The sequence below is a fragment of the Chinchilla lanigera genome, unplaced genomic scaffold (assembly GCF_000276665.1).
Source record: "Chinchilla lanigera isolate Chin_1 unplaced genomic scaffold, ChiLan1.0 scaffold00007, whole genome shotgun sequence".
Taxonomy (NCBI): Eukaryota; Metazoa; Chordata; class Mammalia; order Rodentia; family Chinchillidae; genus Chinchilla; species Chinchilla lanigera.
Genome location: NW_004955408.1, coordinates 39063666 through 39090358, shown reverse-complemented (window position 1 = coordinate 39090358; position 26693 = coordinate 39063666). Strand labels below are relative to the sequence as shown.

The window sequence follows — 26693 nt, the reverse complement described above, 5'->3', positions numbered from 1 at the left end:
ATTGTGCTTGTGATATGTTGTAAAATGTTGTATGTCTGTTAATGTTTCCCTCCTTTTATCTTTAAAATAAAAAAAAAAAAAAAAAAGACAACAACAAATACTGCAAGGACATGGAGAAGGGGAGAACTCTTATATACTGTTGACAGGAATTTATATTGGACAGAAATTATGGAAAACATAATTTTTTCCATAATAAAAATTCCTCAAAGACTGTAAGTGGTCCTACCATATGATCCCACGTTTCCACTACTGGGTATATATCCAAAGGGAATGAAAACATTATAACAAAAAGATTCTATGCTCCTCCATTTATTGTGGAGTATAGACAATTCATAGTAGCTAAAATATGGAATCGATTCAGATGCCTTTTAGTAGACGAATGGCTAAAGAAAATGTATGGATGTATAGATGGAGGGTGGGTGGATGGATGGATGGATGGATGGATGGGTGGATGGTTGGATGGCTGGCTGGCTGGCCGGATGGATGGATGGTAAGGAGGGAGAAGAGACTGTATGAGGGAGGGAGGAAAAGAGGGACGGAAGGAGGCAGATTGATTACTCAGCCATAAAAAGAATTCAATACTGTCACTGCAGCAAAATGGATGGGACTGGAGGTCATTATGTTAAGTGAAATAAGCCAGACACACAAAGATAAATATCCCTTTTTAAAATTCATTTGTGGAGACTATTAAGTCAAGCTTATAGAAGAATAGTGTAAAAAAAAAAGTAGTTATAAAGACTGGAGAGGGGGAAAGGGCCACAAGAAGTTCATTAGGGGACTCCAAAACAAGAGTGAAAGAATTATTTCTGATTCTTCTTAAGCACAATAGAGTATCTATACTCTAAAACAATCTGTATTTCGAAATAATTAAAAGTGAAGAATAAGAAATTCCCAACAAAAATGGTTGTTTCAAGAGATAGAAATACTTACTACCCTGATTTGGTTATTATACACTGTATACATGTACTGAATTACTATGATCTATCCCTTAAAGATGTGACAATATTACGTCTCAATTTTTATAAAAAGCCATGCCTTACCTTGAGTTTTTCTGATGTTCGTTTTCCACCAAAGCCTCCAGAGCCAACAACAAACAGAGAAATCTGATTATAGCATATAAGTTCTTTCCCAGAATAAGCATAGGCTACAAAGTAAATAAAAAGTTGTTACGAACAAAACACATAACTAATTAAGATATGGTCAACAATTTCTGTAAAAATTTCAAAACCAAAATCCAGTTCTCAAGGGGTTCTACACCAATAGCCATGTTTGCATTATGAAGCACTCACTTGAATACATTCTCCACCAGACTCTGATGGGCAGAAAGAAGCAGCACTTCATAAAGCCTTTTCACTAGGAAAAAGCAGTTTTTCTCATTTCTAAACCTCTCCAAACTGCCATTCACAATTCCATTTTTTTCCATAACAAGTATTTCAAACAATTCCAACAGAAAATACAAATAAACATATTCAAACTTCGTACATTCTGTCAAAGCACTCAGAAACATGTACTATAAACAGGAAAGTAAAAATAAAGGTATAACCCATGTAGGGACAGAATCTTGACAGTTCTGTTCACCATTATATTACAAGAAATTAGAATAGTGCCTTGGTACAAAATAGGACCATAATCATTAAATTAACTACTAAAGCAGTAAATAAATTATATAAGTTAGCAAATAAAAAAATGACTAAGATAGCAGACCCTCTATTTATTAATTTAATATCTACCTAGTTCTTAAAAACTAGGAATATGATTTTGAATTGCATACCAAACACAAAATAAGAAAAATTATGGCAATCTGCATTTAAAACAATATTCTTATCTCTATTACACATGAAATCGGGGTAACTTATTTTATCTAAGCTTATTTACATTATCTAATACACTGTGACCAATGTATAGTTAAGTAAATGGGACAGATTAAGTGACAATGATAAAGATCAAAGCCAGGGTACTAAATAAGTCTTGTGTTGTGGTATGTTATATTTATCAGAAGATTAACCGATAATTATGAAAACTTTAGCCAAATGTTGACCAACACCAGGAATGAAAAGCATAAAAACCTAAAATAAAAGAGAGGAAGAAAAGAAGGATGAAGTAGAAAAAAAGGAGAGCAAAAATACATAGTATTTGAGTATCAAAACGTATTTTCAATATATTCCTAAGTGAAGGGCTGGGGATTTAGCTCAGCGGCAAAGCACCTGCCTGGCAAGCGCAAGGTCGTGAGTTCGGTTCCTGGTATCCGGAGAAAAACCAAGAAAAAAAAAAATATATATATATATATATTCCTAAGTGAAAACAAAGCCAAATTCTAAAGCAGCATATTCATATGAATGGTTCCTGACTTTCAATGATTCAACTTATAATTTTTCCACTTTACAATGGTGTGAATGCTGTACATGAGTACTCAGTGGAAATTATACTTTAAATTTTTAATTTAAATTCAATTTTTCACCCCCACCCCAAAAGCTAGCAAATGTGACAATTTCTTGCAATGCTTGGCAGGGGTCAGAAGCCAAAGCTCCCAGTCAGCCATGCAATCATGAAGGTAAACAACTAATACTGTATACTGTTTTGTGCTGCTAAGCTATGATGTTTGGTATTAGGTGCATTCAATGTTATTTTTTAATTTAATGGTACTGGTAATTGAGCCCAGAGAGCACTGGGCTACACCCCTAGCCCTTTCTAAATTGTTCTTTGAGATAAGGTCTGGGCACTAAATTGCCCAGGCTGACCTTAAACTTGTGATCCTTCTGCTTCAGCCTCTGGAGTAGTTGAGAGTCAATTTACACTAGGTTTATCAGGACATAACCCCCATGGTAAGTCAAGAAGCAGCCTTTGCATTACTATATAAAAATTACATGGTGTACATTCCAAACATCAGGTAATATTAAATTTTTTACTATTCTTCACTTCCAAATTTTTCACAATAAATTTTTCCTGTTAAACTTTAAAATACAATTTAAGCAATATGTCTTTAACTTATGTTTAATTACTAATATTTCAATATTTATTAAATTACTATAATGTTTTTTTTCCCCACTGCAGGTAAAACGTGGCTATGGTATTTAAACTACATTATGTGTTCAACAGATTTAAATGTACAAGTCTAGAAACCTAGTTACTATTTAGAAGAATGATCCTGTGGCTAAATATGTTCAAAGTTACAAATAGCTAACACAGAAAAGAATAGCAGTAAGAAAGCCTATCAAGTGAGGGCTAATGTTTCTTCTGCCAAAAATATACTTCAGACATAATTCTCATCAATATCTGTGTATAAGCCACATTTCTCAACTCCCCACTTTGGTAATGTTGCTTACATTCACTGAAATACTCCACCCTCTCTGGCCCTAGTTGCAGTCTACTTCATTTTCTGCTCCTTCCTTATTTTTCTTAAAGAGCTTATAAAATTTTTAAATGTTTATCTTGCTTTCTTACATAATGGAAAATAAATGTAAACATATTAGTCAACTTCTGTAGTGAAATGTTACAAAATAACTACATTCATCTTGGGCAACTGGTACACACTGCATATTATGTATTGCAAAAATATAGTAATAAAAACTAACTTTAAAAAATATGTTACACACAAAGCCTATCAATCTAACAATATCATTATAGGAAATGTAAAGAAGTTACCATCCAAAACAACTACTAAGCCAGATCCTTTATCTAGGATATCAGCAATAACTGCTTCACATTTTAACTTTCCTGAAATGAAATAAAAAGTAAAATAAGTATTGTTTAAAGACAATAAATTATTCAGACATGAAAGAGTATAACATAGTTTCCACTATAACTTCAGCAAAACTAAAAAAATCAAACATTGAAAAAATTTTCCTGAACTCACTAGAAAAGTCAACATAATTCAAGACTACCCAAATTTCTAATTTGAAACATTAATATTTCTGAAAAACATGATTTTTTAAAAATAATAATTTTCAATGTCAATAATCCTTCTTGATCTCTTTTGTCTCATCACCCAACAAACATTTTTTGAGCACCAACACCATCTACCCCATTCTTCTTCAACTCTCAGTTTCAAAGGGACATTGTTTCTCAGTAGTCTGCTCTCTTATAGACTCTATCACTGTTTAAATGGTAACATCCTGATAGATTATTATTATTAAAGGGTGAACTCATCTTTCCCTCAAAACCTGCTCTTCTCTGTTCTCTGTATAACTGAGTGACACCAACCATCTAGCTGCCAAACCACAAACTTAAGCATCAAGGCTTAAGTATGCAACACTGGTAGAAGCTAGGTCATATTAAAACATTTTAACTTCATCTGAAGCCTATGGATAGACATTTGGAAGGTTAAGTAGGGAAGCAGCAAACACATTTGCATTTTAGAAATAACATTCTTACTATGGTGAGGAGAAAAGACTGGAGGGGAACAAGAATGGAGACAGAATACTTAGAAGGTTAGAGAAAAACACAGTGAGAAATGACGACGTTGAAGGAGAGGTAGAAAAAAATAGAAAAATTCTGGATGTATTTAAGGGAGAGAATCAAGTAACTCAGCATCTCTCTGCATGTGAGAGATGGTAAAAGAGATGCCAAGCATTACAAAGACAAGCCAGAGTGATGCCTCTCAAAATCCAAATCTGTTTACATACTTTCTCCTCTTCAGAGTCCTTCCCTGGTTACACTGCCTTTAGAATGACACTGAGACTGCTCCCTCTTTATCCTCATTCCCTACTACCCTTCTGAGTATGGCCTTTAGGACACTTGACCAACTTGCAGTTCCCTGAATAGTCAATACTTTTTTCTCACTTCCAAACCTTTGCACACAGTGTTGCCTTTGCTCAAAACATTTTTCAGTCTCTTCTCTGCACAGTTAAATCCTAATTCAACCCTCAGATCTCACCTTAGAATTTATTCCAACCAAGAAGCTTTCCCCAACTCTAAACTCTATTCCAGGTTAGAGACCTTTTGTTTGTACCTGTGCACTTACATCCCTTCCACTATGAAGTATTATAAAGTATTTATCACTGCCAAATGTCTCCTAGACAAGACTCTAAGCACTGCATAAGCAAGGATATTATCTTTTCCATAGTTACACTGTCAATTGTTAGAATGCCTGGCACTAATAATATGTAATAAATATTAAATAAGTAATTCCAGACAAATTGTTTTCATAATCTACTTTTCTGTAGTTTCTAATTTTTCTATAAGTATATATAATTCTATAATTTTGTGCAAATCTAGCTAAATGAGTACTTAAGAGAAAAAAGTCAGATCCTATACTAACAAAGCCACAACTCTGAGATTCTGCTTTCAAAAGCTGGCACAATAATTCTATTTGCATAATGCTTAGGTGTTCAAAAGCACTTTTATATATACTAGTCTTTAATGGTCACATATTCCCTAAGCAAATCAAAGTTGGTAACATTATCAACCTCACTTCCCAGATGAAATAATGTATTATTTTGTACTAACAGGTTATGTTGAGCAAGAAGTAAGTCTAATAAAGATCATATTGCAACATAATAAATCAAACCCAAACTAAGAAAATCTAAGAACAGAACATCCTGAATAGAACATGTTCTGGTTCGTGAAGAAAAATAGTGCCATTACTAGTTTCTTTCACTCCATCTAATGGTTACTCTGTCCTGATGAGGGAAAGCCAGCTTATGATAGTAACACTGTAACTCAGAAAAGCAGATGGTGACATCGGTCTGCTGGTACGATTATACAGACAGATTACAACTAGTAGTTATACCCTTTGGTTTTCTGCAATTTAAAAACCACAATATCTCAAAATTTGAACACTCATACTAATGACAGAATAAACTTGCCAACTACGTAATGAAAATGCACAGGTGCTATTTTAAAATAATTCATGAGAAACAACTTGAGGATAAGGAGTTAAATACATCAAGAAAAATAATTGTGACATTTTAATCATTTTGGAGTGTATGTCTAATCTCTCCATATTTTAAAATCCCCAAAGGCAGAATCAAATACACTTCTGTTACTTACAGCAACAGATGTCACACAAACCAGTTCGGCTGGTTGCATATGAAACACAAGGAGCCTTCCCTGCCGCTGAGGCCACCACCACCCACAAGCACACGTAGGAATGCACACACGATCTTCAAGGGTGGGGTCCCCTGAGTCACGGTTTAGATCTAAAATGTCCCCAAGAAGTCTGCTCAGAGATGGGGCTCTGCAGGAAGGGGAGGGTCCCTGAGGGCTGATCTCTGTTCCCGGCTCCCTTCTCTCTCTGCTTCCTGGCTGCTGTGGGACAAGCAGCTGTCCTCTGCCAGCCTTCCGCCCATGCTGTTCTGCCAACTCTGGACTGATCCCCCTGGAACTGAACCAACACAAACCTCTCATCCTTTAAGTTGTAGACATCAGACATTTTGTACTAGGGAAAGGAAAGTGACTAATACTATGTTTTACTAAAAATAACAGACGATGTAATAATTCAGGTAATTTTAATATGCAGTCAGCTTAGAAAAGTACCCAATACCTAATACTATGCTTTGTAAATGCTAAGTATTCAGCAGATATATGATGAATGTACAGTCACCACAAACTGTGGTCCATCTCAGATAAAACAGGCTGTTTGAAGTTTATGCTATGATACTTATACTAAAATAAAGCAACAAAATACACAAAAACTTTAGATAAATATAAAGATTTAAGAAAAAATAGGGCTCTAGCTATTTGTTGACATCTATATTACACAATGTACAATGATAAAACTCCTCTGGCCAATAAATTAGATAACATTCTGACATAAGAGGAAGGAAAACAAATACTGTATATCAAGTTACAGTGAAAGCTTTGGTGACTGAAAGCAAGCAAGACTGAGAAAAGATGAGAACCAACAAAGGCTTGTTTTTACCTTCTCAAAAAAAAGGGAGAAAAACTGTAAGAAATTTGGTATCGGGGCTGGGGATTTAGCTCAGTGGCAAAGCGCCTGCCCGGCAAGCGCAAGGTCGTGTGTTCGGTTCCCGGTACCAGAGAAAAACCAAAAAAAAGAAATTTGGGATCTTTAAATACTGTTCACTTTATTAAAATAAATATCAAGATAAATATCTGAGAAAAAGGACAAAGGACTCTAATCATAGGGGTCACAAGTGCTAGCACAATCACTACATTTAAAATACACACAAATGTCCCTTTCAACTGCTAATGACACATAATTAATAGAACACATTGACAGTAACATAAAAGAGTGGTACTGGACAAAGTCTGAGGTAAACAAAACCAACATCTAAGGTAACCAAATCAACCTAATCAAACTGTGGATGGGCACATAATTACTTCTACTATGTTTTACCAGGCTACTCTGTGCCGGTCTAATACCATGGCAGAGCGTGGAGGGTTATCAGAAAATACAATTGTGGGGGGCTGGGGATTTAGCTCAGCGGCAAAGCGCCTGCCTGGCAAGCGCAAGGTCGTGAGTTCGGTTCCCGGTACCGGAGAAAAACCAAAAAAAAAAAAAGAAAAAGAAAAAGAAAATACAATTGTGGTATTATGTAATTAACATATCCAGGTACTCACCTGTTCTAGGAAATGGTTTATATAGCTGCAAGTATTGTTCCCCATGAAGAACCTATGTTAGGATAAGCAAATTGTATTAGCAACCTTTCTTGTCCCCAGGTCCTGCCTGCGGATAGTGCTAATCAGAAGTGACATTTTCCGTTCACACATACAATCAGCACCCTCGCATCACTATTCTTCCTATATCATCTATCTCAGTTTGGCTTCTACTTCCTAATCCTCTCATCCAGAAATAATCAGTTCCCCACTCTAAAGGCTGCCAGTACTTCTGGGAAAGATACATTTGTGCTCTTTCTTGGCATTCATAAATCTTTGTTGCCTGATAATTACAGAATATTTACCAATAAAAGTCCCTAAAGTAGGCTGTACTCCCGGAGCTTACAACAGTGCCTGAAACATAATTATCTGTTGAATAAAAATGAACAAATGAGCCAATGCTAGTAAGGTAAGTCCAGGTCATACATACCAAAGAGAAATGACCCAACAAAAACACAAAGGTAAACCTTACAACCTATTCAAAGTAAAAGCACTATCAATGTCAACCATGTATATATTACAATTATTTACAAAAATTAAATACTGAGAGCATTGTGTAACTTAACTGTAACTTAACAGCCTCTTCAATATATCAAAACAAGAATTCTCTTTAACTGTTTCATTAATCTCGCATTCTTACATCTGGTAATCTGAACAATTTCACTGAAGATAACAAACTATAATATAACAACCACTGTTAATTCCTATCATTTTATTTGGAAATCCTGTATCGTTTTTACTATTTTTGTGTTGTGTTTTGTCTTTGTTGCTATTTTGTTATTTTTTTATTCTCTTTAAAATAAAAAAAGAAGAATACACCAATATATGTGGAAAAACAACAGGTTAAGAAAATAAAAAACTGACCCTCACACCCAAATGACTGTACTTTACTTCAGTGGGATAATTTTCCAGTCTTCCTCAAAATTGAGAAGGTAAGAAAAAAAGACAGAAAGGAAGTTGATGTGAGAATAAATGAAGGACTGCCTGCCTTACTATGTCATATAGCTTGGTTCACAAGACTGGCATTCAAAATCTAAGATTGCTATCATTCCTGGTCACAGACAAAAAGCACCACTGATGATTTCCAACTCTGAGAGGAAACTGTAAAATATGTTTTAATTTTTACACTTACATTATCTGAAAAGAACAGTGTGCCACAAATAACATAGAAGAGTAACTAATAGCAAACTGCAAAGCACATACTTCCAGTCTTCCTCCTCAATTCATAAAATGCTCTAAGAGAGTAAGTTCCCATCCTGTAAGAAGGGATAGCCAGACTTCTATCACTTTACTGAAAGGAACAGTTAACGATTACTTATTTGATCAGTCTTCCATGTCTCTATTTGTTTTCCTGAGAAACCACTTTGAAGGTATCAGTATGTAATACAACAACCATTGTTAATTTCCTACCACTTTGTAACTCTGTATTGTTTGTATTGTTCTTATGCTATTTTGTAAACAGATGTGTTTGTTATGTTTTCCTTCTTTCATTTTTAAAATAAATTTTAAAACAAAAAAAGAAGGGATAGCCATTAGCAATGGGCAAACTGACTTGACCCAATCAGTCAAAATCACAGAAATCTGCTTATCGCTTTATGATTCAACAATTATTTTGGGGTACAACCTGAACCTTACTTCAAGAACTAAAATATACCCTCCCTCAAAAGTTCTCTCACAATTGTTCAAGCCTTCCTTCTTGAAACAGTTTATTCATTTGGCTTCTCAAACACCACATTCTCAGGGTACTCCTCATATCCACAGGCCATGTGTCTAAGTCTCTTTCGCTGGATCTTTGATGTCTCTTTCATCTCTAACACTACAGGGCCTCTGAACTCAGGTCTCTGCTCTAACTCTAATCACACATCTGTGATGTGCATCTACTCTCAATATTTAAACATCACCTAAACACTAAGGGTCCTGTTTAAACCCTTCTTCCAAAGTCTACACTCTGGAAGTGTACACTTCCACTCTGGAAGTGTAGGGCAGTTATACAACTGCCCTCGCCACATCTCAAACAAATGGCTGTGTAGCAGCCATCTCAAACTTACCCAAAACCAACTCCTTAAAATAAGTCTATGTGCATATGGTCATATGGAGTAATGTCACATGTGACTGCTGTACATAGCAAATATATTTCATAGCTGTATATATCACATGTACGTACACATACACACACTCGCCCACATAATTTCAGGTGGCTCCCCTTTCCCTGCCCTTATGTCTAAGCCTTTTGCTTGAATGGCTGTCACAGGACCCTAACTGGTTTCTCATTTGTGCTCGGCTCTCACACTTCTTTTCTCCAGACCACAGCAAGACTGAAACCCAGTATGTACAGCCAGACTACAGCTCCCCTTCCTAACCGAGCATAAGCTGCGATCCTTACAGTAATTACAAAAGTCCCCTTTCCTACCACCCTTGGAGAGAATGACCTTCACTCACTCTGGCTGCACTGGCCTCCACGCCGCTCCAACATCACGTCCAGTATGCAACAGTCTCAGGGTCATTACAGGTGTTCTCTCTGCCCCAAGTGCCCCCCACAATTAGCTGGTTTGCTCCTTCACCAGTATCATGAATATTCATTTTATAAATAAGAAACTGAACCCTAAAGTTATCTATACTTGACCAAAACCCAGAGAAAGAACAACATTATGACAAGGTTTGAGAACTGTGCATAATTATTTTCTTTTTTGCTGTCATTTTAAACTAATTCTCCTCCCTTTTATTCTTAAAAGAAAATCAAAGGATATGCTAAATCTTTATTCCTGAATCAATCATTATAGTTTTTGAATATATATGTACATATACATGTGATGTAACATTTACCAGTAACATTTAAAGAAACAGAAGACAAGCAAAAGAAAAATTTCTTAGTAGGCATACCTTTGCAAAGTTGATTGGAAGTTCGGGAATTTCTGCTAATCCTCCACCAGTCATAGATTTCTGAGTTACAATAACTCCAAAGGTGGGCAAACAGGAGAAATCAGAACTTCCTTCATAGAGAAATTTCAAATCTTTTGTATCTTTCATTGATGCTCCCACTCCAAGGGCATACATAATAGTGTCCAGTTCCGTATAAGCAAAAGTAAATGAAGGAAATTGATACCCAACAGCGCTAGCCTATGGAACAGTTGCAAAACAAAAATTATGTTTTAAAACAATAACAAATGCTGGCAGTGAAAAAGGAGTCCTCCTGCATTGTTGGAGGGAATGTAAACTAGTACAACCATTACAGAAATCATTATGGAGATTTCTCGAAGAATTAAATTAGAAATTCCGTATGACCCAGGGATTCCCATTATCTTCCTGGAAGAGCTACATCATACTACAGTGATACATGCATACTAATGTTTATAGCAGCTCAACTTGTAATAGCTAAATCACAGAAACAACCTGTGCACCCATCAACAGATGACTGGATAAAGAAAATGTGGTATCTTTATATAGTAGAATATACTGTGCTATAAAGACTGACATATGTGAGACATTTGTAGAAAAATGGATACACCTGAAAATTATAATGTTGAGTAAAATAAATCAAACACACAAGCTTAAATACTATATAGTATTTCTCATCTGAGTGAGGTGAAGTACAAACAAAGAGAATAATAAAGGATGGACAGAAGGGGAGAAGGAGATGGATCTCTTGCAGTAAGGAAGTAATCCAAAGAAAAAGGCACAAGGGGCAAGGAGGAGGGGAAGGGAAAATAAGTAAAATAAATATGCACCATGTACAGGAACCTACCTAATAACCTCAATTAATATAAACATTATATGCCATAGGATGAGTTATGATTAATAACATTGGCAAGAATGAAAAACGGGATGAGGAACCAGAGGAGAAGCAGGGGAGGAACGAGAAGTGGATTTAAAAAAACAGATGTATGTACATGTAACAAAAAACAGTGGTATGTACATGTAACCACTCTCCAAGATGACTGTAAACTGAACAAGCTAGAGCTAGGATATAGCTCAGTGGCACAGCACTTGCCTAGCAAGCTCAAGGTCCTTAGTTCAATTCCTGATACCAATAAATAAATAAATAAATAAATATAAACTGTACAAGCTACAAACAAGTACTTACAAAAAATTTAGGGGCTGGGGATTTAGCTCAGCGGCAAAGCGCCTGCCTGGCAAGCGCAAGGTCGTGAGTTCGGTTCCCGGTACCGGAGAAAAACCAAAAAAAAAAAAAATTTAAAGTGATTTTTTTCATTGTATTTTCATCAAATCTTTGAAATTTTAACTTTTCAAAACTGCTAGCTATTTGTGTACCTAGTTTTCCTTTTGAAAAGACGTAACTACAATGTCAGTGTATCTGATGGAGACAGTTTCTTTACATTTGATTTTTTAATGGAAGTCAATTAGATAATAGCTAAGAAAGGTTTTCATTCATAGGTAAGTACTTTTATTGCTTAATTCTTGCCAACATATAATGTCTCATTTTCAATTTTCCTGTTTGACAGAGCAGGAAACCCTAATAATTTCACAAATAATGATTACACAAAAATTTAAAAGTGAATTTATTATAATTAAGGATAGTGAACTGCTTTATAGGATCAACTGCACAAAATTCACTGTAAACAAGTAAAGCATTGCTTAATGTTTATAAATTAGACTGCTTCAAAATACTTTGAATTCAGATGAGATTTAATCTGACATTCCTTCCTTCAGAAGAATGTGTTTTGTCAAACTGAATGTTGTATTTTCCAATTTAGTGATGATAGACCCAGCTATAGCATGAAGCACGTTAGGTTATAAAATAATGTCCAATTCTTTATCCTAAAACAGGAGTCAGAAAACCAGGGCTAAAACCTAAGAAGGGTTTTTATAATTTTAATTAGTGGTTAAGAAAAGAAAAACAGCTCAGGGTATATAGTTTACTGATGGAGCACATAGCCACTTACTTAGCTGAAACTTGCTGAAATATTTCCAAAATATAATCTGTTAATGCTTTCCCTTAAAAGAAGAAATTCACAGAGTACTAAAATAAATATCCTCTTCTAAAAATTTAGAAAAACAATGACTACGATTATCAAAGGATGGTCATGAAAAAGTATTCATCAAACTATACTGACAAACAGAAAATAAAAGTTACATTTAACATTCAGATATTCTGTCACTATCTAGAACATATTTTATGAAAAGTTTTGTGGTCAATTATTAAGAAATATATCAGCAGCTTAGAAAATAACATCTTGTATGTAAAATAATGTTTCAAAATTGTTTCACAAAGTCTTCTGTTTGGCAAATTAAAAAAAAAAACAAAGAGACTGCAGAACAGAACCACCCCCCACAAATTCTCACAAAATTCAGACCTATTCATCATCAGTTTAAAGGTAGGCTTGAAGAGATCAAGCGGCATTAATGGCACAATGAAAACAATACATGGAAAGAGACAGACGGCTGGCAGAGGTATCAGGACCAGGTAACACCTTCACTTCAAGTCCTAATCCCTTTTCCCCTTCCACCCAGCACCCTCCTACATTAATTTACAACAGCAATGCAGGGATAAAGGGAGCTAAAGCACTGATTAGACAGCTAACAAATGTATCACACCCCCAAAGAAACTACCAAAACATACATGCTAGTGAAGAGAATCCTTCTAAAAAGTTCAGACAAGCTCCTAGCATGTTTTCAATCACCCAGAAAAGCCAAAAGAAGCTGAGCTTAGCTTCCTTTCTGCTACCCCACTCACACACCAGATCAGTGGTGGCAAACCTACGGCATACCTGTTATGTTTTTCTTTTAAAACAAAAGATGTGAATGTATCAGCTATTTTTTCTCAACAAAACCTCAGTATTTGCAATAAATACGCTGGTTTTGGGTTGCAGTTTGGGCACTCATCTAAAAGTTCTGCCATCACTGCACTAGGAAGAGCTTTGAAAACTGCTACTTAGTTGCCCTGATCTCCTCTCTAGCATCCTCCGTGGGTAAAAAAAAAAAATGGCACAGGGGAGTCCAGAGAAAGCTAAGAGGAAGAAGGGGAAATTCCAGACTTCACCATTCATCCCAGTCCACTCTTCATGTGGTGCACTGTCAGATATCAGAACCTGCCTCACCTGGCTGTGGCCAAAGCACAGCCATTTTAGTTAGGAAATAAACAGACATCTTGAGGTAAGACGAACTTTCACCGACCTAAGCAATACTCCCCTCCCTCCTTCTTGTGTGGCAGGACATTCCAGCCCATAAAAGCACACAATGGCAAAAACAGGCAAAGTTCCCCTCTTGTTATGCAAATTTCTACAGCACTCACACATTCTAAGCCAAATAAGGAAATGTTCTTGCCTTCCCAACCACTCAAACTATGGCCCTGTAAAATCTGTAGTTGTTTGTCTGGCCAGGAGTCGTGACCCACACCTGTAATCCCAGCACTTGGGAGGCTGAAGCAGGAGGATCCCTGCAAGTTCGAGACCAGCCTGAGCTACAAAGTGAGCTCAAGGCCAGCCTGAGCTGCATAGTGAGACCTTGTCTCAAAAAGATGAAGAAAAAAAAAAATCTGTAGTTGTAGCCCCACTCAGGGTCAACATTCTAGACTCTATGTTGGGTGTTGTCAACCAGCTAATAAAGCTTGTTTGTCTTTCCTCAGCCTCCGTGGGTAAATCTTCATGTTTTGCAGCAATAGCTTAAAGGCCTGTATGTCAGAATTGGCCTTAATCTCTTACCAATCATAAATGATTTCTGAATAAATTCTCTATTTCAAATTATCTGTGCCACCATTTCTCTCCATTATTAGAAACTGAAAGACAGTGACTGCATCCGAAAGGAAAGAGAGAGCATAAAGAAGGAAAAAACAGTCTCTAGAGAAGATAAAAAGCAAAGGCCTTTTTGTCCCACTTACAAATCCTGGTGAGGCTGTAGATGCAGCATGACTGGTAGGGTTTGTTGAAACTTCTTCTGAATCTATTTTATGTAAAACTTCAATTATACTGGCAGTTGATTCTAAAATTAAGGAAGAAAAAAAGCTTTCTTCAAAATGTGACTAAAAAACTATAGTATGCTAGGTAACAGTTGCTACAAAACCTCCGTCATCACTCACAAACTGAATTTATGTTAGGCTCGTATAGAAAAAAACTGTGAAAAACCGAAAGAGACCAAAAATAACTAGATATTGTCAAAGGAAAACAAAGCATTGTCTAATATATCCCTCCCAGATTCTGGAGAGCACTGAGCTTTTCAGTATCTTGAGCTATTTTGTTACTATAAAGTGGGATACTTGTTTACAAATATGGAAGAATTCCAAAATTACCTCTGTCCCAGGTCTCTATATAAGTTCTAAAAATAGTACTAAAAAAACCCAGAGATAGAAAAAATCATCATCATAAACAGTGACTCCAAAAGGAATCAAAGCTGTTGCTCTGGGGTCCAAAAAATTATAAAGGATCCTCATAGGGCATCCATATACACCATGATGTCCTGAAGCCTTTAGGATCCTCCTGCTAAACCCAGGGGATAGTGGACTTCCTTCTGAACTCAGACAAAAACCATGAACCAAAAGACAGTGTCTGAGACAACCAAGTACATTTGCCATTCCAGGTGACACTAGCACAGAGGTTTCTTGCCTATTAATCTTCCCTCTACCTCTCTCTTCATTCAGGCCACTGCCTCAAGCACACTGATACAGGCTCAAAGCACTACACCTGACAGACGGGAATTCGTCTTGGCTCAAACACTGACTAGTTCACTGCAATTTAGTTCTGTAAAATAAAAACACTGGAATAAGTGCTCTAGAAAATCAACTCTTACAAAAAGTGGTCTTTTATTGGGTGGTTTTTTTTTTTGCTATACTTCAAATATTAAAGTCATCAATTAGGTTTTAAGTATAGTCAATACTTTTGAAGCAAAAATAGTTTTTAAAGAAGAAATCAGAAGTTTTCAAATAAATGTTTCCCCCTTTCTCCTTCAATTTCATTAATAAATGACTGTTAATCATAGAATAAAATTATCTGAAATATCAAAAAAATTGAATACAAGAATGCTATCAGGCGTGACCTAAAATAGTCATTTTTCTGATATAGTCTATCACATTTTGAATATAAAATCACTAAGAGGAAAAATGTTTTTCTTTAAAATGACACTGATTCATGACCTTTCACAGAAAACTCTAAACTTCATATACCAAATGTACATGTGAATTAAATTAGAAAAAATAATGTAAATTTTATTTGGTACCAACTCCCATGGGTACCACTCCCATGAGTGATTAAATAATTCCAGTTAACAGACGTTTTCTAAATCTCTTCTATGAGTTTAGCACTATGCTAACATGAGTACAAAAGAATTACATATACAACTGAGCATACCTCAATAGGTAGGTACCTGCCTGGGTTTGATAATAGGTAGGTACCAAAGCCCTAGGTTTGATACCCTGCACATAAAAAAAATCACCTGTAAGGTACAATCTCTGCCCCAAAGAAACTTACCAAGCAGTTAAGAAACCATACATTCAAGGGGGTAGGAGGTACAGTAGAGCTGTTACAATTAGATGTTCAAGCAGTAGAAATTCAACTAACAGAAAGATGAGTGTAGCCCAGAATTATGCATAGGTAGTAAAAGGAGGAAGAGTTGTAGTAGAAAGACATGGAAACAGTAACAAAATCAAAGCCCTGGGGCTGGGGATTTAGCTCAGTGGCAAAAGCGCCTGCCTGGCAAGCACAAGGTCGTGAGTTCGGTTCCCAGTACCGGAGAAAAACAAAAAACAAAAAACAAAAAACAAAATCAAAGCCCTAAAGTAAGACCACATCTATTCACTGGACAGAAAAAAGCTAAGCTTAAATAGGTATAAATAAACCATTAGGGAAACAGAGGAAAAACTGGGGGCTGGGGATTTAGCTCAGCAGCACAGTGCCTGCCTGGCAAGCGCAAGGTCATGAGTTAGGTTCCCGATAATGGAAAAAAAAAAACAGAGGAAAAACTGGGTCAGATAAGAAACACATGGCTAGAGCATAAGTGATTTTAAAAACAACCATCAGCTGGGGAATAAGTACGTTTAACACCTGACACCATCCTTCCCTCAGCAAGCATAAACAAAACAAAACAAAACAAAGATTATTTTTAAAAAACCTGGAAAATAGTGGAGTAAAATATCTTAAACATGAAGAGTTCTAATATCTGGTAGACCAAAAAATATGCCAGATATGATTTAAGTGTCTAGGTCACCAAGGTTTCAGATAGAAGACACGTCCCTCAGAGAAGAAAATGCTTGTTGCCTCTGGCTCTTTAGTCAAGAAGTTGCAGGGCTCTTTACCTTGGATACTCTGAGGCTTGCTGGCATTATCAAAGTCACAGATCTTCTCCCAGTTAGCCTTCACTGCTTCAGGAGTTTCTGACTCATTCTTCCGTCTGATAAGAGCTCCCAGAGTCCGCTCCCAGCGTACTGGTTAGAGAAAAAAAAAAAAAGAAAAAGAAAACTGAGCAGTCTGAGGGAGATAGAAAGCAAGATATATAAACAGTACCTTAAAATTTTAACTTTAAGAAAAAGGAAATTTAGAAAAAGATATTCTAACTCGAAAGAGGTTTACTATAGTCTCAAAAAAAACTTTTAAAAATACACCAACCTAAGAGGGAAACTTCTCTTATCACGCTAGATACTACTGAAGGAAAAAATGTACTAAATCAAAGTTTACATTCTATAATAATCACACCAAAGACCGACCTCAGATCACACAGGTAGATACTCCACTCTCCCTTCACTCTCCTTGGTTATAAAATGAAGAGTAACAAAACAGAAGTTAGCTGGGGAGCAAATTCAGGACTAGCAGTGGTAACAGGTCAAATATTCTGTTAATAAATCAGATAGCCACAAATAATTCCCCCATATCCTTCCTTTCCCTTTCTTCCATTTCTACAAGATGTCAGGTTATACAGATTCATTATAGCTGCATAAATTCTACTAGAATTTTTAACAGTGCTCTCCTTTTTTAAAATCCAGAGGAAGAACCTCTACGTAACCTTATTTAAACAAAATGGTCAGCTTTTGATGATTGTTAAATTTAAAATTTGTCTTGGTGAATGACAGAAATACCTGCTTCTAGATCTTTCCTATTATAGCTTTTGATTACAACACTTGTCTTTCTTTCTTAAATGGGTATCATAAGAAGATCAAATGCTTGAGAAATATAAATCATTTTAACAACTGGAGAGAACTAGTTATTAATGCTAAACTACTCATACTCCACAGTACATTACAACAATGCCCTCCAGTGACAGCAACTTTCTAAATAACTCAATTAAGTGATTAATTTTGATACCAGCAGCCAGCCAACTGAAAACAAATTGAGCACTAGGATTTTTACAATTTTTAAAAATGCTCTTATCAAATTTGAGGCTCACAAAGTCTGAGACATGGGACAGAACACTGAAGCCAGGGCTGGGGATTTAGCTCAGCAGCACAGCGCCCGACTGGCAAGTGCAAGGTCGTGAGTTCAATTCCCGGTTCCAGAAAAAACAAACAAACAAAAAAAAACAAAAAGAACACTGAAGCCAAATGAATTTACGGGGCAAGGGGCAGGGGCACAACTGATCAGGTGAATTTCTGGCCTAGAAAGCTGTCTGATGTGATTTTTCACTCTCTGCTGATGTCTCATGCTACTATCTAAAATAGAAAGTTATCTTTTAAGAAACAGCAAAAAAAACAAAAACAAAAACAAAACAAAAAGCATGTGGGATGCCACAGACATTGCTGGATAAATATCAGCATAGAGAGACTATGCTGTCTGAAAAAACAGCCAGTTCTGACCAAGACAGAACAAGTCTTGAAGAAGGACTACCTATAAGAAGCAAAGATTAATAGGTTCCTGAAAATGTCTCTGGCCTACAGAAATACTGTTGTTATAACAATATTCAAGTTTGAAATGCATGTACTAGATCAAGCATTTCACAAAATTCTTATTACCAGCTCTAATGGATATGCAAGTTTAAAGACATGAATATAACACATGACAAGCAAACACTGATAAAGACTTACATTTTCCAATCCATCCTGCTCCAACCTAGGAAAAATGAGAAAGAAAACTGCATCATCCAATATAAAATCACTAACAGAATTTTTTAAAAAGGCAACTACTTTACTATGAGTATTAGAACACTAGATGATAATGAATAAAAGTAACATGTAGCTCTACAAATGCCCTTTAGCCCCATGACTTTACAGCATTCATGTTATGAAAGCAGAAAACTAAAGCAACACAACGTAGTAGAAATGCATGTGGTAAAAAAAGAACAAATCTGAAGCCAGAGACCAAGACATGAGTTCTTCTGACCCTTGTCAAATCATTTCACCTCCCTAAATTCAAGTTTTCTTGTGTAAAATAAAGATAACAATACATATTTTATGGGTTATCATGAAATTTAAATAATATAAATAGTATACAACTATAGGCTTGAAATAAATGTCCCTGTAGAAAGAATTAATGAATTAAAAAAAAAAAAAACAAATAAAGTATTGGACTTAATGAACTACACATACCCATTTTAGTAAAACATCCTTATACAGACATAAGGAAAATGACCAAACACTAAAAGCCACATAGAAAAGTGAATTTTTCATTTCTACAGTTTTTCAAAGGTAACTCAGGAAAGTCCTCAGGATAAAAAAATGTCTGATGTAAAGAAAATCTCATCATGTCTTCAAACACCATTATAAAAGTGTGTCAGACTTTACCACTGGAATCTCACATGCATGTGAAGGAGAATCAGCAGAGAGTAGATAATGTGGCTCTAACCACAAGTGTGTGACTTTTCCTTTATATTACTATGCCCACACCTTTCTAATGCATCCAACCTGCTTTGATGTAGTTGTAACAAATAAAATAGGCAAGTTTTGACAACAGGCAAACTCTTCTTACCAAATTTCACAAATGAAGGTAAGAAAGTACCGATTTTCTCAGGTGATAAAAAAAACAACTCTTCAGCCAAATAGGAGTCTTGATCTGCTACTCTAGGTATCAACTGGAACTTTGCAAAGTGGTAGTTTACTGTCAAGGTTTAAGTCAGGATAAACTATACATCTCTTACTACATCAATCATGTATGCAAATATTCCTCACTAAAACAGTATAGTAAAAGAAATAGCAGCATAAAACTTCTGCAGTATGATCCTCATTTATACGTGTGTACAAAATACACATCTAAAAATTATTGTGTAAATGCACATCTAACAAAAGACTAGAAGAAAAAACATACAAGTATTAATAGCAGTTGTCTCTGGATGGTGATAACGTGGATCATTTTCTGTCCTCTCATATATTTGAAACTTTCACAAGTAGGACATATTTTTGTTCATAGTTAATAAATGTAACTATAAAAGATAAATAATTTTTAATTCTTTAGATAAAAGAGGGTCAGGCTAAGTTTTAAACTCAATATGGTTTGGTATTATTAAATTTTCTTATTCTGTAAAATTAGAGTTATAAAGGTTTTTTCTACCTCTTAATTTCGACAACTCAAATTCAGTGGGTATGATAGAAAAGAGAAGTACATATCTCTGCTTGGATATATGGAGACTGCTTTTCTATTCTTTAATTTACTCATCCGCTCTATATTAAAATGTAACGGGCTAGTGATATGTTATTCACTTCAAACTGAGCCAGATCCTTCTGCTTCCTAGAAATATTTTGGATGCCATAGTATTCTGTATACAGCAGGTTCATTATTAACACTAAGCAGTGACGGCGAGTATTTCAGAGCTTTCAATGATAACAAACAGCCTGTTGCAGAATACATGCCAGGGTTCGTCACTACTGCAATAGAATATAAAAAAAAAAAGGAAGAAGGACACTCTAATATACAACACATCAGGCTAGAAAAAGATACCAAGCCCAAATACGTAATTAGATAAATATAAATAAATATATATATCTATATATATATATATACACACACACACACACACACACACACATAGGCTTAAAAAGACCTAAAAGGACTTTTACTTTTAGAGTACAGTGGACCTCACTGGATGGTGGGATTATATGTGGTTTTTATTTTCACAATAAACATGTAAAGATGTAATATGAAAAAGCAGAAAAGTTTACTACTGAAGTTAAAATAATAAATTGTTTATTGGTCTCTCAAACCCAGACTAAATTCCTGCTATACTGATAATTAACACTGCAGAAAAACTGGCCCTGTACAATTTGTAGCTGTCACAACAAGGCCCGCGAAAAGACTACTAAGAATACAGCCACTCAGCAAGCCAGAATTACCAGCAAAATTCAAAATGGGATCTAGCTGACTCTAAATCTTGAGCTCTATCTTTCTACTTTGTCATTCAGTTTCTCAAATCAATGAGCCTTTCTATATTTGCCTAAACACATTAAATCTGCCATAATTTCATTTAATAACAATACTAGAAATGAAAAACTAAGGAAAAGCAATTTATTACGCTATTGTTAACATTCGCAAAAAGGTCACTGGTCCACATGTATTCCTTAACGGTAACACCACATAACATTTAAAAATATACAAGTGACGTCAATTGGTACAGATTTTTACAAATGTAAGAATTTAGAAAATATCAATTTTAAAACCATTTTTAAAATTTAATTACACAAATATTATTTAGGAGAAAATAAGGAAACTTCAGAATACCTCAAATAAGCTACCATTTTCCTCACAACTTTCATGACAAAGCCAAAGGACCAGGGGAGCCACATACTCTGGCTTTAGGGCTTGAACAAGATCTGAAATAAATACAAAAAAAGTAAAAATAAAAGTATGTACAGAGTTCCTCAATCATTTTACTTTCTGAAAATTTCACGTATCGGTAATTGAGCAATTCTTTAAATAAGAACAACATTATATACACATAAGTAGTCTAATAGTCAAAGTTTTCACAAGTTTTTCATCAAAACTTAGACATGCCCAAAACACCCTCAAACTTCTGAAACTGTAGGCAGCAGATTTACCTTTCCACAACAGATAACATATTGTTCACAAGAAAAATGAGTTCTAGCTGTCTAGGCAAAGACTGGTAAGCAAAATTGTCTATGAGAATCTCAGGTTCCACTCATTCCCAAAACTACTACTCTCCTAGCTATTTAAGGAGAATCTAAGAAACTACAAAACACCTGTGGCAACGGTAATGGCAGATAATGGCTGAGATGCACCTAAGCCATCACAGATGAGTAACAAAGTTTAAAAACTACCACACCATTGAATACCTTCTGTGATCAGTAAGTAGAGCAGAAAGGTACTACATAAGGAACATGAAGACCTGGATTTTAATGCTGACCCTGCTGTGTAGACAGCTTAGGAACTTATAACTTAGGAACACATAACTCACCTGCCCTGGACTTGAGTTTTCATCAGTAAGCTGATAGTTAAAATGCTTTCCCTGCCTACTTCACCAAGTTATTCCAAAGCTCAAATGAGATACAACTATACAATCTTTTATAACAGCTAATATACCTTATAATACTTTATAATTTTATCTAAAGGACCAAATAAATGCAAACATTTAATCGTGATATCATGGAAGATAATTTTATATTAATATGCTAAAGTAGCAGAGATTTACAGTCCTCTAATTAAAGAGCACCTCCGAAATCTTCACTTAGTAGCCTATAAAAACTCTCAAGTACACAAGCAATCCAACGGCACACAATTTTCCAGTCTCTACTATCTGCATGAGGAAAAACCAAAGATTCCAACCATCTCAAATTACACTATAAGACAAATTCTCAGCCTGTATACAATTCATCTCAATTTACAATATTCCTCTAATTCCCCACATACCAATATTCAAAACTGAGTGCTAAAAAAAATAATTATATGCATGGCTTTAGATATGTGAGTTGACTAACTTCATATTGGATACAAAATACTTTTATAAAATCTAACTGAATATCCATTATTATGGATGAGAAAAAAGACCAAAAGCCACATAGGAAAAATACTTCTGCTTTTTACCTTATTTCATATACTGTCACTAATTTCATAAGCAAATATTCTTGCTTGCCAAGGCATTCTCAAACTACTTGTCAGACAGCATCTATTACACACAATTTTATAATCAAAACACTCAAGAGGACAAATAAAATGTCTAGGTTGTATAGCTAATAAGATATATCAAAACTGAGGCTTATTTATTCAACCCAGTGTTTCTTCTGCAACATTAGATATCATGACTATCTAGCACCACACTGAGTCCAGAACTCTGAAGGACACTTTATTCTGCTTCCAAAAATGAGACTGCTTTAAGCCTTGCTGAGATAGAGCAACAATATGCACTCAAAAAGAAACAAAGTCCTACTACCATACTGCAGGGAAGGCATGGCTTCCCTGGCATGGATACCAGTAACAATCCTAACACAATACTTAAGAGGTAGGCCAGCATCAAGGTGGGGTCCCTAGTGTAAAATCTTCTACATCAAACCTCATCTTTCAAGGAACATCAAGATAGATCAAGTTGGTTATGCCTCCTGGCACCAGCACTAGCAAAGGCAAATTCTCTCTGAAGAAAACATTGCCAATTTAGAGCACAACAAACACAGAAAAAGATGAAATAATGTTCATGATTAACAGTCACCAAGCAGTCATGAAGGAAGAGCACCGTGAGTAAGTCAAAAGAAACAAGAAATTTATGCTACAGGGGAACAGAGACAGTGATTTAAAATACATTGTACAGAAAGTTATTGATTCAGAAAATGAAATACCAAGTTACAAAATGAATATTAATTCAAATGTGAAAAGTAAATGGTATCATAAATATTTACATTCTATCAAGTAGCTAATTTTAAAATATTCCCAGTCATCAATTATTTTGTACCATTTTATAGCAACTTCTTTTGACATAATATTATGGAGATTTTTTCCAGAATTACGTAAAGTTAAATACTCAAATATTCTATTACATAACTAAAGAAATAAACATTCTCAATAACACACAAATTTTTTAAATTTAATGCAGTGATCCCTTCACCTATTGCGGGAGTTATGTTCCAGAGACCCCAATAGGTGAAAATCCACGAAGAAGTAGTATTAGTATTATATTTATTTTATTATTTATATATATGTTAAGGCTTTATAAACCCTTCCCACACTCCTATAAACTTTTCCCACTCTCTTATTAACCTTTCCCACACTCTTATAAACACTTCATATGCTCTTAAACACTTTCTACATTCCTAAACCTACATAATTTTTAACAACATGTAAAATTCTACATGGGTACTCAACGTGAAGTGGACAAAGAGAGATGCTGAATGTCTGGGCACAGCGCAGGAGAGCAAACAGACCAATGCTACGGTCACTGAGCCAATCAGTGCCCAGGATACAGAATACAGTGCTGTGACTGGTCGCCTTAAATTCCATCAGCCAACAGTGTGCCATGTACAATCTCATGCTGGAAAACTTGTGCAAGTGGTAGTGGCGTACTGCATTTCCATTGTGTCCAGTATGGTATTCATCCACTGATGAAATATATACTGTATTTTATTTTGCTTTAATATTATTTTAATATGTTTGAATTAACATTTTTTATATTTTTATAGTTTTAAATTTTTAGACAAAAATAATTAAAAATCATAAATATTATATAAATACCTATATACCGTAAAATCACGCAATATAGTGAAAACCCCGTGATACACAATTAGATATACTTTTTTAAAAACCCCGCGATACGGTGAAGTCACAGTAAGTGAACCGCAATATAGCAAGGGACGACTGTATTTTCAAAAAGCTGGAAGACTCCCACTATCTATTTCAAGGCTGATTGTGAAACTTCAGTAATCAAAACATCATTATACAGGTTACAAAAAACAAGCACATTCATCACTAGACTAGAATAGAGAACCCAGTAACAGCCACATATGTGGTCAACTGATTTTGCACAAAAGGGCAAAGCCTACTCAAATTGAGAAAGAGAAATACCTGTAAGATAATGAAATGGTTTCTTCAACAAATAAATAGCTTTTTAAAAAAGATGAACTGTTACGCATTAAAGGAGAGTTATGAGACATAATACCAAAATGCCTATATCCTAATATATCAGCTCTAAAAAGATATCTTTTAAGAAAATTACATAATCTAATACAAATTTGTTATTAGGTGATTTAACATTATTTTGTTTGATTTGATAATGTGATTATTGTTATAAGGTCTGTATCTAGTAAGAGACGCATTCCCAAGAGTTTAGTAGGTGAAATAGAATGTCTAGGTCTTGCTTTGAAATGATGCAGGGGAAAAAAATGAGAAGATAACCAAAACAAAATTGCCTAATTGCTAAGCATTTGCTGAAGCAGAGGACGGGTACACAGTTCTTAACTACTTTTAATGAACACTGGAAACTTACATTAAAAAGTTTTTTTAAAAAATGTATAGGGCTGATCTAGTTCAGTGATAAGAGCATATGCCTAGTGTCTCTGAGGCCCTGCATTTGATCCCCACTACCAAATAAAAAAAGTGTAATTACAAACTATTTAGATTTTAATTATGCAACATGAACAAGATAAAAGACAATACAACTATTAAAAAACCTAGACTATTTTCTTAAATTGGAATGTGTTCATAATATAGTAAGAGAAAAAATAATTAGACTTCCAGTTTCTAACTCAACGTGTAAAACTTGTTAGTTACCACTTCCATCCTCAAACCAAGAAGCAGCTGACCAAACTAGAAATCAAGAGCTTTGCTTAGCTCCACCAGAGAACTGATGTCACAAGACAAACAACCACCTGGAAAACTGGAGAAAGTCAAATTCAGAAAATCATGGCTTACTGAGAAAGAAGCCTGTAGAGCCTAAGCCAGTAACAGTTTAAGTAGTAACTGACCAATTGCTAGAGGCTAATGTGGATTAGTTTGATCTTAGGGAGGTCCTGTCTCAAAGACGCACTGACACTTCTCTCAGATTTACTTCCAAAGGCCCCACCAGATTTTCACAATGAAGATCAGAGAGAAATCCTCTCATGTTTTAGACGGATGACAAGAAAATAAACCATCCAGAAATTTGCCCAGAGTACTCTGTTCCATTTAACAAAGCCCTGTCCTAAAGAGACACTACCAGAGCCTCATCTGAGCTAGGAGAAGAACAATTTGACAACCCAAACCCCTATAGCCCTCCTATCAAATAAAGGGGAAAAGGGTACAAATCTCTTCCAAAGATCCTGACACAGGACTGTGACCCATTTTTTAAAAATGGTGAGTCAGTCATAAAATTATAGAATATTTTTTCCTCACCAATACCTCATAATCACATCAACAGGGCTCCACATAGTAACAGTTGGTTACAGCTGAGAGAATTTCAAAACACAAATTCTACTTAACAAGGAGCTTCTAGGGAAACCCAAAACAACAGGGATACAAAACCAAAAACAAAAAGGAAAACTGAAGGCTCTGATATGTGCAATTAAAGCAAATAATAAACACAGCCTAACTCTTAATGAGATAAACATACAACCTCACACTAAATGCATATTTACCTCAACTCTTATTACCTAATACATTATGTTCAGCTTTCAAAAAAAAATTCAAGTCATGCTAAAAGGCAAGAAAAGGTACAAGCTGAAGAGGCAAGCAAACCAGACTCAGACATGAATCAACCAAATTCAAAAATGGCAGAGATATGGAAATTAATAGGCTGAGAATTTAATTATATTTAACATGGTAACTACATTTAACATGATAAGGGCTCTAATTGAAAAAGTGGTCAACACACAAGAACAGACACAAAAATAAACTAGAAGTCTGTAAGCAGAGCAAATGAAACTCAAACAATCAAAAAACTGTTAGAAACCAAAACCACTGTAACAGAAATAAAGACTCACTGAGCTTGACAATACCTAATTAGAAACTTCCCAAATTGAAAGGCAAAGAGAGAAAAGTGGAACAGAATACTGAAGAACCATAACCACAAAAGTTGTAATACGTGTGCAGTAGAAAGGAAAAAGAGAAGAAAGTCAAATATTTGAAGTAATGATGGCTGAAAATGTTCCAAAAATTAATGACATACCAAATCATAGACCCAGGAAACTGAGAAAACACCGAGCACTATAAATATCACAAATCTCTACTTAGGCATTCTATATTCAAATGGCAGAAAACCAAATACAAGGAGAAAACCTTGGGTGAAGCCAGAGGAGAAAAAACACCTAACCTAAAGAGTAACAATTATGAGGATCCTGTCAGACTGCTTCAGAAACC

General features: G+C 35.3%; 1 protein-coding gene across 1 annotated transcript in view; it reads right to left on the bottom strand.

The window, feature by feature from the left end:
- Nucleotides 1–26693, bottom strand: part of Hsd17b4 (hydroxysteroid (17-beta) dehydrogenase 4) — a 95840-nt gene that overhangs the window by 46509 nt on the left and 22638 nt on the right. The window contains exons 9-16 of the mRNA XM_005376550.2: nt 21141–21232; nt 18518–18542; nt 16799–16927; nt 14393–14493; nt 10438–10674; nt 7522–7573; nt 3643–3714; nt 1041–1144 (exon numbers count right to left, since the gene is read on the bottom strand). Of these exons, the coding sequence (XP_005376607.1) occupies nt 1041–1144; nt 3643–3714; nt 7522–7573; nt 10438–10674; nt 14393–14493; nt 16799–16927; nt 18518–18542; nt 21141–21232 (812 nt within the window). The remainder of the gene's footprint in view (nt 1–1040; nt 1145–3642; nt 3715–7521; nt 7574–10437; nt 10675–14392; nt 14494–16798; nt 16928–18517; nt 18543–21140; nt 21233–26693) is intronic.